The sequence below is a fragment of the Leuciscus leuciscus genome (assembly GCF_965113295.1).
Source record: "Leuciscus leuciscus genome assembly, chromosome: 16".
NCBI lineage: Eukaryota > Metazoa > Chordata > Actinopteri > Cypriniformes > Leuciscidae > Leuciscus > Leuciscus leuciscus.
This window is the reverse complement of record NC_138740.1, coordinates 28,744,502-28,757,167: the sequence shown is the minus strand read 5'-3', so window position 1 is coordinate 28,757,167 and position 12,666 is coordinate 28,744,502. Positions and strand designations below refer to the sequence as shown.

The 12,666-nt window shown below is 37.9% G+C and overlaps 1 protein-coding gene across 3 annotated transcripts in view; it reads right to left on the bottom strand.

The window, feature by feature from the left end:
- The window catches only part of nsmfa (NMDA receptor synaptonuclear signaling and neuronal migration factor a), a 49,904-nt gene extending 41,875 nt beyond the window's left edge, over nt 1-8,029 (bottom strand). For all 3 annotated transcript variants that reach the window (XR_014198517.1, XR_014198518.1, XM_082140239.1), the window contains exon 1: nt 7,584-8,029. Coding sequence is in view for 1 of the 3 variants with exons in the window: in XM_082140239.1 (XP_081996365.1) it covers nt 7,584-7,654 (71 nt within the window). In the remaining 2 variants the exon portion in view is untranslated. The remainder of the gene's footprint in view (nt 1-7,583) is intronic.
- Nucleotides 8,030-12,666: the final 4,637 nt, after the last annotated feature.

Here is a 12,666-nt window from a genome sequence, read left to right as displayed (position 1 = left end):
TCAAAATCAGTACGCTGTTATTTTTTCATTACGCACATTACTCCGACCTGCAGTTACCCACACTTGGAAATTTTGAGGGATCTTAATGCAGGGTTTTTTTCTATACAATGATTATATGAAAAAAGCTGCACATTTTTTTGTGAATAATTGGTTCAATTTGAATCTGTTTCTCACAGAAAACAATCAAATGAACACTTTTATACAGCAATGAACGGTTTCCACAAAAATAAGTGAAGTGAAGGCCAAGTATGGTGAACCATCCTCAGAATTTGTCCTCTGCATTTTAACCCATCCAACTTGTACATACATTAAGAATAGTGAGTAGTGAACACACACTGCAAACTGTGGACACACACACCCTGAGCAGTGGGCAGCCATTCACTGCGGCACCTGGGGAGCGATTGGGGGTTAGGTGTCTTGCTTAAGGGGACTTCAGTCATGGGTATTAAGGGTGGAAAAGAGAGCTGTTCATTGACTCTCCCAACTACATTTTCCTGCCGTTATTGAGAATTGAACCCACAAGTCTCACTCTCTAACCATTAGGCCACAACTGCCCCCAGAGCAGCACAACTGTTTTCAACACTGATAATAATATATTAAAAATGTTTCTTGAGCAGCAAATCAGTATATTTGAATGATTTCTTGATTAGGATGATCATATTACACTAAAGACTGGAGTAATGGCTGCTGGAAATTCAACTTTACCAGGAATAAAGTACTTTATAACTATATAGAAATACTGTTTTACTGTATTTTTTATCAAATAAATGCAGTCTTTGTGAGTTTAAGAGACTTAATGTTACATTAATGTTAAAATTCAATGGAATTTATCATTATTTTATTATACAATATATAAACACACACACACAAAAAATACCCATTTACAAAGCTGTCAGAAATCAACAATAGCTTTCCTTCCATTCCATCCACCAAATTGTATGCGCATTTTGGGATATCGCATAAAAACGCTGGATGGAAATGCCAAGATGCGCATAAATTCTGCTGAAAAATGCACAAGTCATTTATCAAGTAGGATAAAAGAGCCACAGTCTCTTCCCTGATTGCAACTTCCATTTTTATTACTGATATTTTGTGGCAATTTCCCAGGAATTGAAAATGTTGTCCTCTTGAACACATGGGAGGGAAAGGCTGCTTTATTCGCAAAGGTTTTATGCGACATTCCGATTTTGTGCATAAATTAAATTCGAGACTTTAATCAGCTTTAAGCAGACTTTAAGCAGCCAACTGGATTTGGTTATTGACCGATGGTAATATCAACAAATCTGACAAATATTGTCTTATATATTGGTCAGTTGTTAGTATGAACTACTTTTATAGACTACCAAACTTTGTTTTTGGAACTTGACTGTCATATGAAAAATGTAAAATGTATTTTTTGGTTAAGTGTGTTATTGTTGAAAGCAGACCAGTTTTAACCAGGGTAGATATATGATGGGTATCTAGCCAAAATCAGCATGTCCGCAATATACCTTATACTAATAACTAGCCATTTTTTCATTTAAGATGGTCACCAGCGGGGTTTAAAAATTATTTAAATGTCGACCCAATGTTTCATGTGGCCAGTGCAAAAAAAAAAAAAAACCAAAGCTATATATGAAAATCTTCATAAATTCCCTGCTTTGATATTTAATATGAATATACAAGCTATTTTTAATATGCTGAAAGGAGGGTGACAACAGGGTTATGGATTTAGATCTTTGCTGGGAAACTATAAGCGTCTGAAATGCCAGCATTCTGCAGATTTATCCGGGGCCCAAAGATCAATGAGTCAGATTTCATCAGCCTGCAGTGTGCTGGATCAAAACACACTGAAAAGAGCCTCACTTCCCACTCGATGTCTCAGACTAGGCTTAAAGAAAGGCAGACTCTCTTCAGATACTGCAGGCATGAGAGAATATCTGGGATGCTTCCTTAAAAGGTCCCACATAGGTCAATGATTTTCTGTGTCTGTTTTAAGTGCCACAGAGATTATGTTGCACTGGACTTATGCAATATTGCCCCTTTTTGCTTCTTAGATGTTTTGTTGGAAAACAAGATGAAAATACAGATGTAAATGTTTTTTTGCAGTGTAATAACTTAATCCTTAAATGCATGAATGTTTCGCAAACCATTTTAACATATTCGGGTCTTTATCGACCCGGATCTTTATCTAACACGGATGGATCTCTACCTGTCGTGATAATATTTTTTTTCCCTGATATTAGAGTAACAACTACAGAAGAATAAAATAAAGCACATTTTGTTACCTTTTGGAGTTTGGAAGGATTCAGTTAGAGCAGATGTTTTACACTATCATCACTGTCCTCATCAGAGCTCATTTCCCAGTAAATTCAGCATCTGGCTCATATTCGCCATCTCAAACATATTCTCAAAACTATCATTTTCAACATCTTCAAAATCAATAGTTTGATCGCTGAAAGCTTTGTCACAAGATCTGCCATCAACTGACAGTGACAGTAATATTTGATTGCGTTCAGTGTTGCTCTGCAATAAATCACTGAGCCACTTCAAGTTTTGCTGATGATACTTCCCATTCTTTTGTTTTCTGCCGGCAGAAACTATGAGAGAAACGTCACTATATCATTGTGTATCAGACATTCCGACCTTGTGGAATAAAGGTGAATTGCACTTATTCAGTCATCGAAGATTAAATTATTGATGTGCAGAATTTTTTTTTATTACACTGTTACACACCTCAGGTCATTAGCGACCCTATACATTTTAACAAAAAAATGATGGGAAAACAGGCTTTCATTTATAATTGCATTGTCTTTTTTTTTGTTATATTGTTTATAGTGAAATTATTGAGGAATACTAAGAAGGCTTATGTCTAACTTTAAAAAATGAATGAGGAGGAGGGTAGTGAATGACTTCACGGTTCACTAAAGACCAGAGGTAAACGTTTAAGGGTTAAGGCCAATTCACTCCACACTGCCAGACGCGGACAATCATCAGATTACATTATGTCACTTCTCAGACATTCCACGACCCGACAAACGCCGATTCAACGTGTTCAATCGGTGAAAACTAGCTCTGGCAGACGCCGACAGGGGTAACGCACTAATCTGATGAAAACCCCATGAACTGTCAGTTGCCGTCTGTCGGTGCGGTCTGCGATGTGAATAGGCTTTTACAATGTGGAGGTTTTAAAAGTTTTCACACCACAGTTTAGTTTGCCAATGATTTTAAGACACGTCCGACTGCTTATTCCTCAATGACATTCTCATCTAATTCTGCTAACCCTATTTTCCATCTTGATGTTAAGGTTTCACACTACAAACAGCAAAGGAATAACAACTGGATCTCTGTATGTTGTGGACATTTTTTTAAGGTACGTGTCGACAAAAGACTCTAAAACTCTAAAGATTCACAAAATATATATGCATGTGTTTGTCTGTATGAGATGGCGTAGCATAGCCAGTGACTCAGCTTTTCAGCTCATGAATCAGAGTAAATAAATCATACAAACACTGTACAGACCAGGCTCTCCATGCTGACCCACTGGCCCTGAAAGCATTCAGCCTAAAAATGACTCAGACAAACTGTAATAAAAAAGAACAAAAATGAAAAAGACCAACGGGAAGAACCCATTGCATAAGCCATATGAAGTGATTCTAGGTAGATTTTTTTATTTTTATTGCTACACAACGAGGGGCCATTAGTTCGAACCTGAGAATGCGGGAGAAAACAACTATAAACGCACAACATGGCCAAGCTGAGAAGAATTTAAGAGTAGTGCAGGTTGAGAGCAGGATACTTCCTTTTCTTTAGCGTGTCAGAGTGGGCAGGGGGACTACTGATCCTGTGTGTATTCACAGAACATGGTCCACCTACAGATTTTGGTTTTTGAACAGCTCAGTGGTCATTAGGCACTGCGCCAGGATTCCAGTTTTGGATGGGCCAGACCAATTGTGGGTGGGCCTTAAATTAAAAACGTTATCAAATCACTGTTTAACCTAATAAAAATGCCTGACTAATATACTGTTATATTATCTGTGCTTACATAATAGAGATTTTAATAGCTTGATGCACTTTAAATATTTTGTTGCATTTTAAAAAGTTTCGGTGCATAGGACGGACCTATCCACGATCGCTCTCCTTGGTTCTGACCAAAGAAGAGCGCTTTGGAATCAATCATTCCTTTAACGCATCTCTCTATAGACCTAAGGCTTATAGCCTGTAAAAGTGGTCAGGAATCTAATATTTCCCCGAAACTTTAGTTCTGCTAGTATAACATGAAGGCGAATATTTCACAATTTTGTTTAATTGTTTTAAGTTTTCAACAATGCAGATCAACAACACTGCCCGACAGTTTCAATCAAATCCGTTCATAAGTGGCAATAGACCTGTTTGACGATTTCATACAACATTCATTTCTCTCGATTTCATTAACAACAGACTGACCTTGGCTTATTATACAGAGAAGATGCATTAAAATGGCTACTATGAGATAATAACTAATACAATAGGTTACCGCCAATTCGCGGTCATCCACGAAGATTAACAGCTACATCCGATCCCGAACCTCACTGCCAGCTGAATTTGCTCAGAAACATCAAAATTGAAATAACCAGCTTTTAAAAATTGTTTTGAAAACTCAACTGGTGCTAGGTGACGTCACCTCGCCCCATAGGATCCACAACGAGCCATAATTAGAGCTTGATTAAATAAATTCTTCGTTTATAGGGAGGACGTCTTAAGCTATGAAACTTTGAAAACTAAACATTTAGACTATTTTAGCACAAATTATGAGCTTATTTTATTTTTGAAGAAAAGTTTTGGGTGGGCCTGTTAAAAAATGGGTGGTCCTACGCCCGTCAGGCCCATAACCAGGCCCACCGTGCCTGGTGGTCATGATCCAGTGTCTGGAGAAAGAGCAGATTACCAGACACTGCCTTCACGTAGTCCAATAGATGTTCAATAGTAAGTCAGCACAAAGCGTGTGTGTTATTCCAATCTGTGTTGAAAATGACTAGCTTATGACATAAAAGCCATTTCTCTGTCAGGCGTCTAATCATAAAGTGACAGGGTTTTAAATTTGGCTTCGGCTGATAATTACTCTATAGCACAACACCTCTTTCTTTGCTCAAAATCACTATAATTTACAGCCTATAATAACAGTAACAACTGCCCCAGGCCAATGACTAATTCCTTTGCAAATGTGCGGTTTCTTTCTGCAGGGCACAGGTTCCACGTCTGAAGTCTGAATGCTTTCTGATTACTCCAGTGAAACTTGCTTTCATTTCATTCAGGGCAGTTTTATGGCCCCTTTATTTTGCTATAGAGACAAACCTTAGAGCAGTGGCTCTCAATTTTTTCTTTGGACTCCAAGACCCTCTATTGACTGACAACATTTGAAGACCATTTTGAAAAAAAAAATTATTACATGACTTTTCTAGTTTGTAATTACCGTCCAAGATCATGAGAACCGCGGTTAGTAAATAAAAATGGCCGCTGTTAAGGGAACTATTAAAATAAGAAATATGATTTCAAGTTACACCTTGATTGTTAGCTGTTTTAGTTTATTTTAAACCTTGTTTTGTCTTATTTTAAATTATTTGAAGCCACCTTGCGGCCTCCGTAGAAGTGTGCTGAGGCCCCCTAGGGGTTCCCGGTCCCCTGGTTGAGAAACACTGCCCTACAGCTAATCACCTAGAGACTTTCACCAATTAATTGATCAAAATTAATCAAAAAAGGTTAATATTTTCAGCATTCAGTAGATTAAATTTATATTGTTTATATTGGATTACTCAAAACTGTGTGTCTATTCATGCCGTTAACATGTTGTGTCTGCTTAGAAAGCTGTCTACCGTTCTCTGTTACATCGGTCATTTCTGCTCAGCATTCAAAGCCGTTTGCATAAATATACCTGCCCTGCATACTGAACAGCCGCTCGTTCAGGCTTATGACACACACACTGAGGTAAAGGAATGCCATCCCATTCACCACCTCATTCCGTGCCTGAATGCTGTATGTCAACGGCAGGATTTAGCAGACAAGGTCATTTCAATGTCATCTATCTACAAGGAATGAAAGTGCCAGAGTTTATCTGTTCAAATGCAACACTCACAATCCATTCTGCATGTGAACATTAAGAATGTAATGACTCACAGCATCCCTGAGGAACCAGGCCCAGACATTAGGGTGAGAAGGTGAACCACCTGCCATCTTGTGAATTATGACAGACGTGATACACATGAGAGCTAAACACACACTAGTTATGTAAGAATAGGTCTATAGGCAAGACTATTGATTGACCATCAATAAGGGGTTTTCATGAATAATAGTGAAAACATGCTGCTAAGTTGTCTTAAAATAACATGTTGATTTAATGCTTGTGGTGCCTATAGATCAATCTCTAGGTTACAATGCTGCAAGTCGGTTTTCTTATGACAATATAATTCACCGTGACACAGAAACACAGGCGCAGCACGAGTCAGTCACGGATAATTGACAGATAGAGTCAGTCTTGTGCCTACTTGCCTGTTGCAAGCGGTGAAGGACGCTGTCAATGCTTTGATCTACAGTTGGGACAGGCGAGAAGATTACTTTAATAGGCAGCCCTGCTAGAAAATCCATCTTAAACTGGTAGCTGGTCCAACAGCATGGGCTAGACCATCTTAGACCAGCAATAAAACAGCTTAAGGCAGTCAAGCAGACTTTTGGAATAAAATGGAAGTTTAAAATGGATTTTGCAACAGCATTCTCACATCTATGCATATTATTAGAGTTAATTTAGGGAAAAAAAGTTTTTTCTACACTCAAGAGTTAATAATAAAATGAATTACTGAATAAATATATGAATTAAGTTGTGGGACCCTTTATTTAAAGGGATAGCTCACCCAAAAATCTAAATTCTGTTTTTCAAAACCTGCATGATTTTCTTTTCTTTAGCTGAACACAAAAAGATCAATTCTGAAGATTTTCTTTGCCTGTCTTGGTAACTGAATATGTCAAGGATGCAAAAGCACCGTAGTATCATCAAAATACTATTAAATAAAATAAACAACAAACAAAATTATTATACACTATAAATCTTTACAAACCCATAAAAGTAGTAATGATTCAATGGAAAGATTCAACACAAACGAATCTTTCATGAATTCTTCTCTGCTCTAGAAGACTTTTATTATTCTTTTATGAACATATGATTTTTTTATGAGGCTAGACATATTCAGTCACCAGCCTTTGCATTTAAAGATATACTTCAGATGTTTCCCCCCTGTGAAATATGGTCATACGGGTCTGGAACAACATGAGGGAAAGTAAATAATGACAGAAACGTCATTTTGGGTGAATTAGCCTACCATTAACTGTTCACATGATAACATTAACCAATACACTCGTTTTCGTGACATCTATCTTCAAAATGACCCGTCTGATCAAACAAATATCACGGCTGACCTTTCTTTTCGCACATGAATGAGAATCCAGATCCCCGTTTTGTAAGTTCAGTGGCAATGCGCGCAGAGCTCTGAATACACACGTACGAATGCAGAGCTGAGCTGATGGGCTTCATGCAGTGCATGACCCAAAACGAGTTGACAAAAGCAGACACTCACCTAACTTTGGCTGCCACCGAAGAAATCGCATCATTTCTCAGATTCTTCCTTTTGGACGCTGCAGTTCCCATGCTGGCATGGAAACAACGCTTGCAAGAAAACAGCACATTCCAGATGTCAAAGCATTGAAGAAAACGCGTGGAAAACGGGATGGAACAGGTTGCTTTAAGAATGCGGATCCTATGGCGTTCACATAAAGGACTGTTTATATCATAACGCAAAATTTGAAGATGATGCGGGACAGAGGATGCTGCCGTCTCCTCTTGCTGGGGTCAACTAGTTAAAGAAAAAACACACGCACGAGCACGTCCCTCCCCTCCTCTCTCTCTCTCTCTCTCTCTCCCTCTCCTCATTGAAATGAGAAAGACACGATGGCTTGAAGAGTGTTTATGGTAGTGTGTGAGGGTCCAGGCAGGAAACCCAGTGGGACCATATATGGAGCGACCACTCCTCCAATTCCACCCACTCGTCCAGCGCTAAATGCCAGGTACAGAATGAGCTGGAATACCGCACTTCTCATATAATGTTACCTGAATCATAACACTTAAAGGGCATTGCTCTATAGTTAAATAATGGTGCAATTCTTACTGTGCGTAATCTATATCTATGGAATATTTAAATGCCCGTCCATATCTATCTATCTATCTATCTATCTATCTATCTATCTATCTATCTATCTATCTATCTATCTATCTATCCCGTCTGTCCGTCCATATCTATCTATCAAATATTCCTGTCCATCCATATCTATCTATGTACTATTTCTATCTGGATCCATCCATCCATCCATCTTTGTCAGACAACCTAAAAATGCTGTGCTATAGCATTTAAATTTTGTATATATACAAAACCTAATTTTATATATACTGTATATAAAAAAATCGTATTCAATATTATTGTATTAGGTTACACATATCAGGTAGAAATAGATAATTGATTATAAAAAAAATAAATAAAAAAAACGTTTGCATGTAAGCTACCTTATAATGGTTTCGGACATTATGAATGTGACTGTAGCGCCATGCACACTCACACAGGCACATGCACAAACAGGTCTGGAGTGCAGCAGTGTGCCCTTGCTCCACAATAGCATGTTAACCGTCTGCTGTAGCCTCACTGTAACAGACAACAAACAAATCATCCCTCTGCTGTAGGATGGCTACGCAAGCAAGTGCATAAAAACACGGGCTTTAGTGTAGCAGCATCAGTAGAATGAAGATCCAAACTAAATATGCATTAGTGACACTACTGTATGAACTCGGTCAAGTCATCTGAAGAGGTCACAAAACCTGATTCTTCCGTTTCATGTTTCTGTCCTAGGCAAACACATGGGGTATCTATCTGTGTCATACAGGGAGACAGGAAAGAAACAGAAGTCAGATGGATTTAAGAACAATATATTACAGAGCTTCTGGGTTTTTCCCGTGGCCAATGCCGTTTTTTAAAGCAAATAATCCGTAGCTCTGGGCTGCGAGTGTGCGTGGTGGGACTGCCGATGAAGGGAGGAAAAGCAGAAATGAAATTGACAAAATGCCCTTTCTTTAACACAGCACCAAGAAGTGCAGCACTGTGTACAACATGTTCTGGCGATAAAGCCGATAGAATTTGTTAATTATCCCCACACAGACGGCACTGGATGTTCACATCATGCACAGCTAAGCGTTACAGATTAATTATTTAGAAAATGTTTTAAGAACAATTCCCCACCTCTGCATAATAGACTTATTTTCCAACTAAATGAAACACATTGGCAACATTGTGAATGCTGAAGTTATGGCATGAAATGTCCTCTGAGAAGACAAATATTAAATGAAGTGTAAAAAAACACTCAGCACCCGATGCTCGCACACAAAATGAGCTTTTGTGTCTTATTCTTTTAGATGATGATGATTAAGAGGGAATGGTGAAACACTATGTTCCTCCGGACAGGATGCCCTCATCCGTTTGAACTCGGGACAAAGTCTCTATTTTTCTCTCGCACACAAACCTGGATTTCTGGAGGGGGGGCACTGCTGTTCCCATCACTCACTGTGTGTTCCAACACAAATAACCTAACAAGGTCAGCCAAAACACTCGCATTCCATTACTCCACTGGCTCATTGTGTGCCAGAGCCCCAGCAACACATTTGTGTTTTGACAGTCGCTAATAATGGCATGTGAAACCTCATAAACTCGCACTGACACAAGCAAGAAGAGCCATCCTTAAAACTCGTTATGATAATTGCAACAGGGAGACCCTTAATCTTTGTCACTTAACATAATTTGAAACTTAATTTGAATAATGCAATAATTGGTAATCATGTAGGTACACCAGGCAAGTGTGTAATTCCGATTATAGCGTTTCAGCAAATGTCCTAGAGAAATAAGTACATATCTGATGAAAATATACATTATTTCCACATAGTACACAATTTTTGTTCAAGTCGTTTAAATAATTTTAATGTAAAATTCACATATGTAACACAAAACACAAATATTTACACTATTATCCCATATAAAATGACACCCTACATTGGTTTCACAGTAAAAGTCTGCATGCATTATTGCACACTAAATAAATATTCAAAGGTTTAATACAATGTGTCAATTACAACAAAAATGTATTGCCTATTATCTATTTATTATAGATGTATTGCCACTTTATTTTCTCTCCTTTTCTATGGCCAAATCTGCACACTTTAATTTCAGACAGAAGACAGAAGATGTCAACAATATGCGTGTTAATATTACTTTAATTTGAAAAAAAATGGCTTACTAACCTTTTCTGTGTAAAGCTTCATCTAATTTTACATCTTCATTTGCCATGACAATGTAATTCCTAAAACAACCTTAACAATTACAACTTTACAGCTAAAATAATATACAAGTTTTGACAGAAGAATCAATGTTTATTTATAACATTATAACAATCTCCCAAAAGTTGCCCCATTTACTTTCATGGTAAGTGCTTGATCTTAAACTTCATTTTTTCATCTTTATTTTTACTTTTTTTACTTTTAAGAAAACTGGGAAAGAGTCAAAATAATTTTTGTGATAATCAACATTATACCACATTATGGGCTTAACTTCAGCTTAACAACCTGCTAAATGAACAAATGTAAATGTGAGAGACTACTTTTAGGCCCTATCCCAAATGGCACACTTCATATGCACTTACGGTCTAGTGGACTAAGGTTTCAGAAGGGTGCTCTTGATGCCCCCTTTGCGGTTGATGTGCCCACTTTTGCCGAGCCTGCACTGAAGCGACCCGACAGTCAAAGCAGCATTACATCACAAAAGTGCTGATGTGTAAGAAGACCACGAGTGTTTAGGGTGCTATTTGGGACAGAGCCTTACAAATTGGGTCTGCAGTAGTATGGGGAGAGACAATGAAACACTGATAAGTCTGGGTAGCAATGTAGGTCAGCTCACATTGCTTTAGATTCAACATTACTCCTAGCCCTGCCAGTAATGAAAAGGTAGTGATGCAGAAGATTTTTTTTTAAACAAATCCTTTTACTGTAAAGTAAGTGATTATTTTGAGACAGGAAGTCAAACATGCTTTATCATCCTCCAGATGACACCACTGTGAGGAGGCAGCGGTGTATTTAGAAACCCTGGATGTACACATCATTAAACAGATAATTACAGCGCAGATCCCCCCCCCCCCCCCGGATACCTTTTGAGTCATACGCACACACCCCCAGACTCTCCACCTCTCCTCTGAAACCTGTCACTACAGACCATCTTTAGTCACAAGGGATGACGGAAACGGAAGGACCACAGATTTTAACAACATCATGCCATGGCTTTGCAAACATCTTAATGGATCATTACAACACGGTTGTTATTTATGGTTTAGTGCTGTTTGCTTGCAGAGTTGCAGTTATTTATAACCCTATTAAAAGTAATGGTTGACCCCAAAATAAAACTGTCGTCACTAACTGCTGTTCCTACCCTGTACTATTTTCTGTCGTCCTTGAAACACAAAGGTTAGGCAGAATTTCAAAGCTGCTTTTGCCCATTCAGTTAAAAACTGAATGATGATGTTCACCGCATGAATAAGTTTCCGCCACAGAATAAAAAATAAAAAAGTAATTGCAGCTTTTTATCTCACAATTCTGACTTTTTTTCTTGTAATTGAGAGTCATAGATTCAGAATTGTGGGATATAAACTCTATAACTACAAAAATTGTAATATAAATAAATATAAACTATAAAAACTGATGCACCTCTTGATCAATAGGTGCATACATTTTTGGTCAAGATCTTGTATTGACAACGCAAGAGACAAGCACTCTGTAAAGTCTGCTCCAGCACATCCCAAAGACTATGAATTTAAGGTCTGGACTCAGAGATGCCAATTCATGTGTGGAAATGATTCTTCATGCTCCCTCCCAACCGTTCTTTCACAATTTGAGCCTGATGAATCTTGACATTGTCATCCTGGAATATGGCCAAGATTTGTCTTCCTACATGGTTGTTTAAGAAACGAAAAGCTACACACTCCATCAATTAGGGTTAGAAGAACTGTTGCCAAACATATAACATGCTAGAAACATAATAATCACTGCAATAATGATCCAATCATAGAGTCTTAAGCATTTGCCTATTTAAATCCAGACCTTTTTTTTGGCCCGACAGTGTATATAGCCTATGCTTATATTGCTTATATGTTATATGCTTATAAAAAGCAACCAAAGCTGTATCTACAGATATATATTTTCACTTGATAAATATCAAGACTTGAGGATAGGCTATTTTAATAAACTAGCAACCACGTAAAAATGGCCTAGGACAACGGCCACCCAGTACACCCTACCAACCACTTAATATGGTCAAGCAATCTCTTGCATTTTTCTAGAAAAATGTGAAAATACAAGATTTAAAATTGTTCTTTATTAAGCATAGTAATCAGGTGACCGTTTAGAAAACTTTACCATAACAACTCCATGCCCTTTTGCTAAGTAGTGAGCCGTATGGATAATGAAAACAAAGAACCTTCCAGACAGCAGTACAATGACTACTTCAGAGAAGGTCAAACGCTCACATTTACAAAACTCCACCAGGCTGATTCAGACTGACAAACGAACAAAAGGCAAAT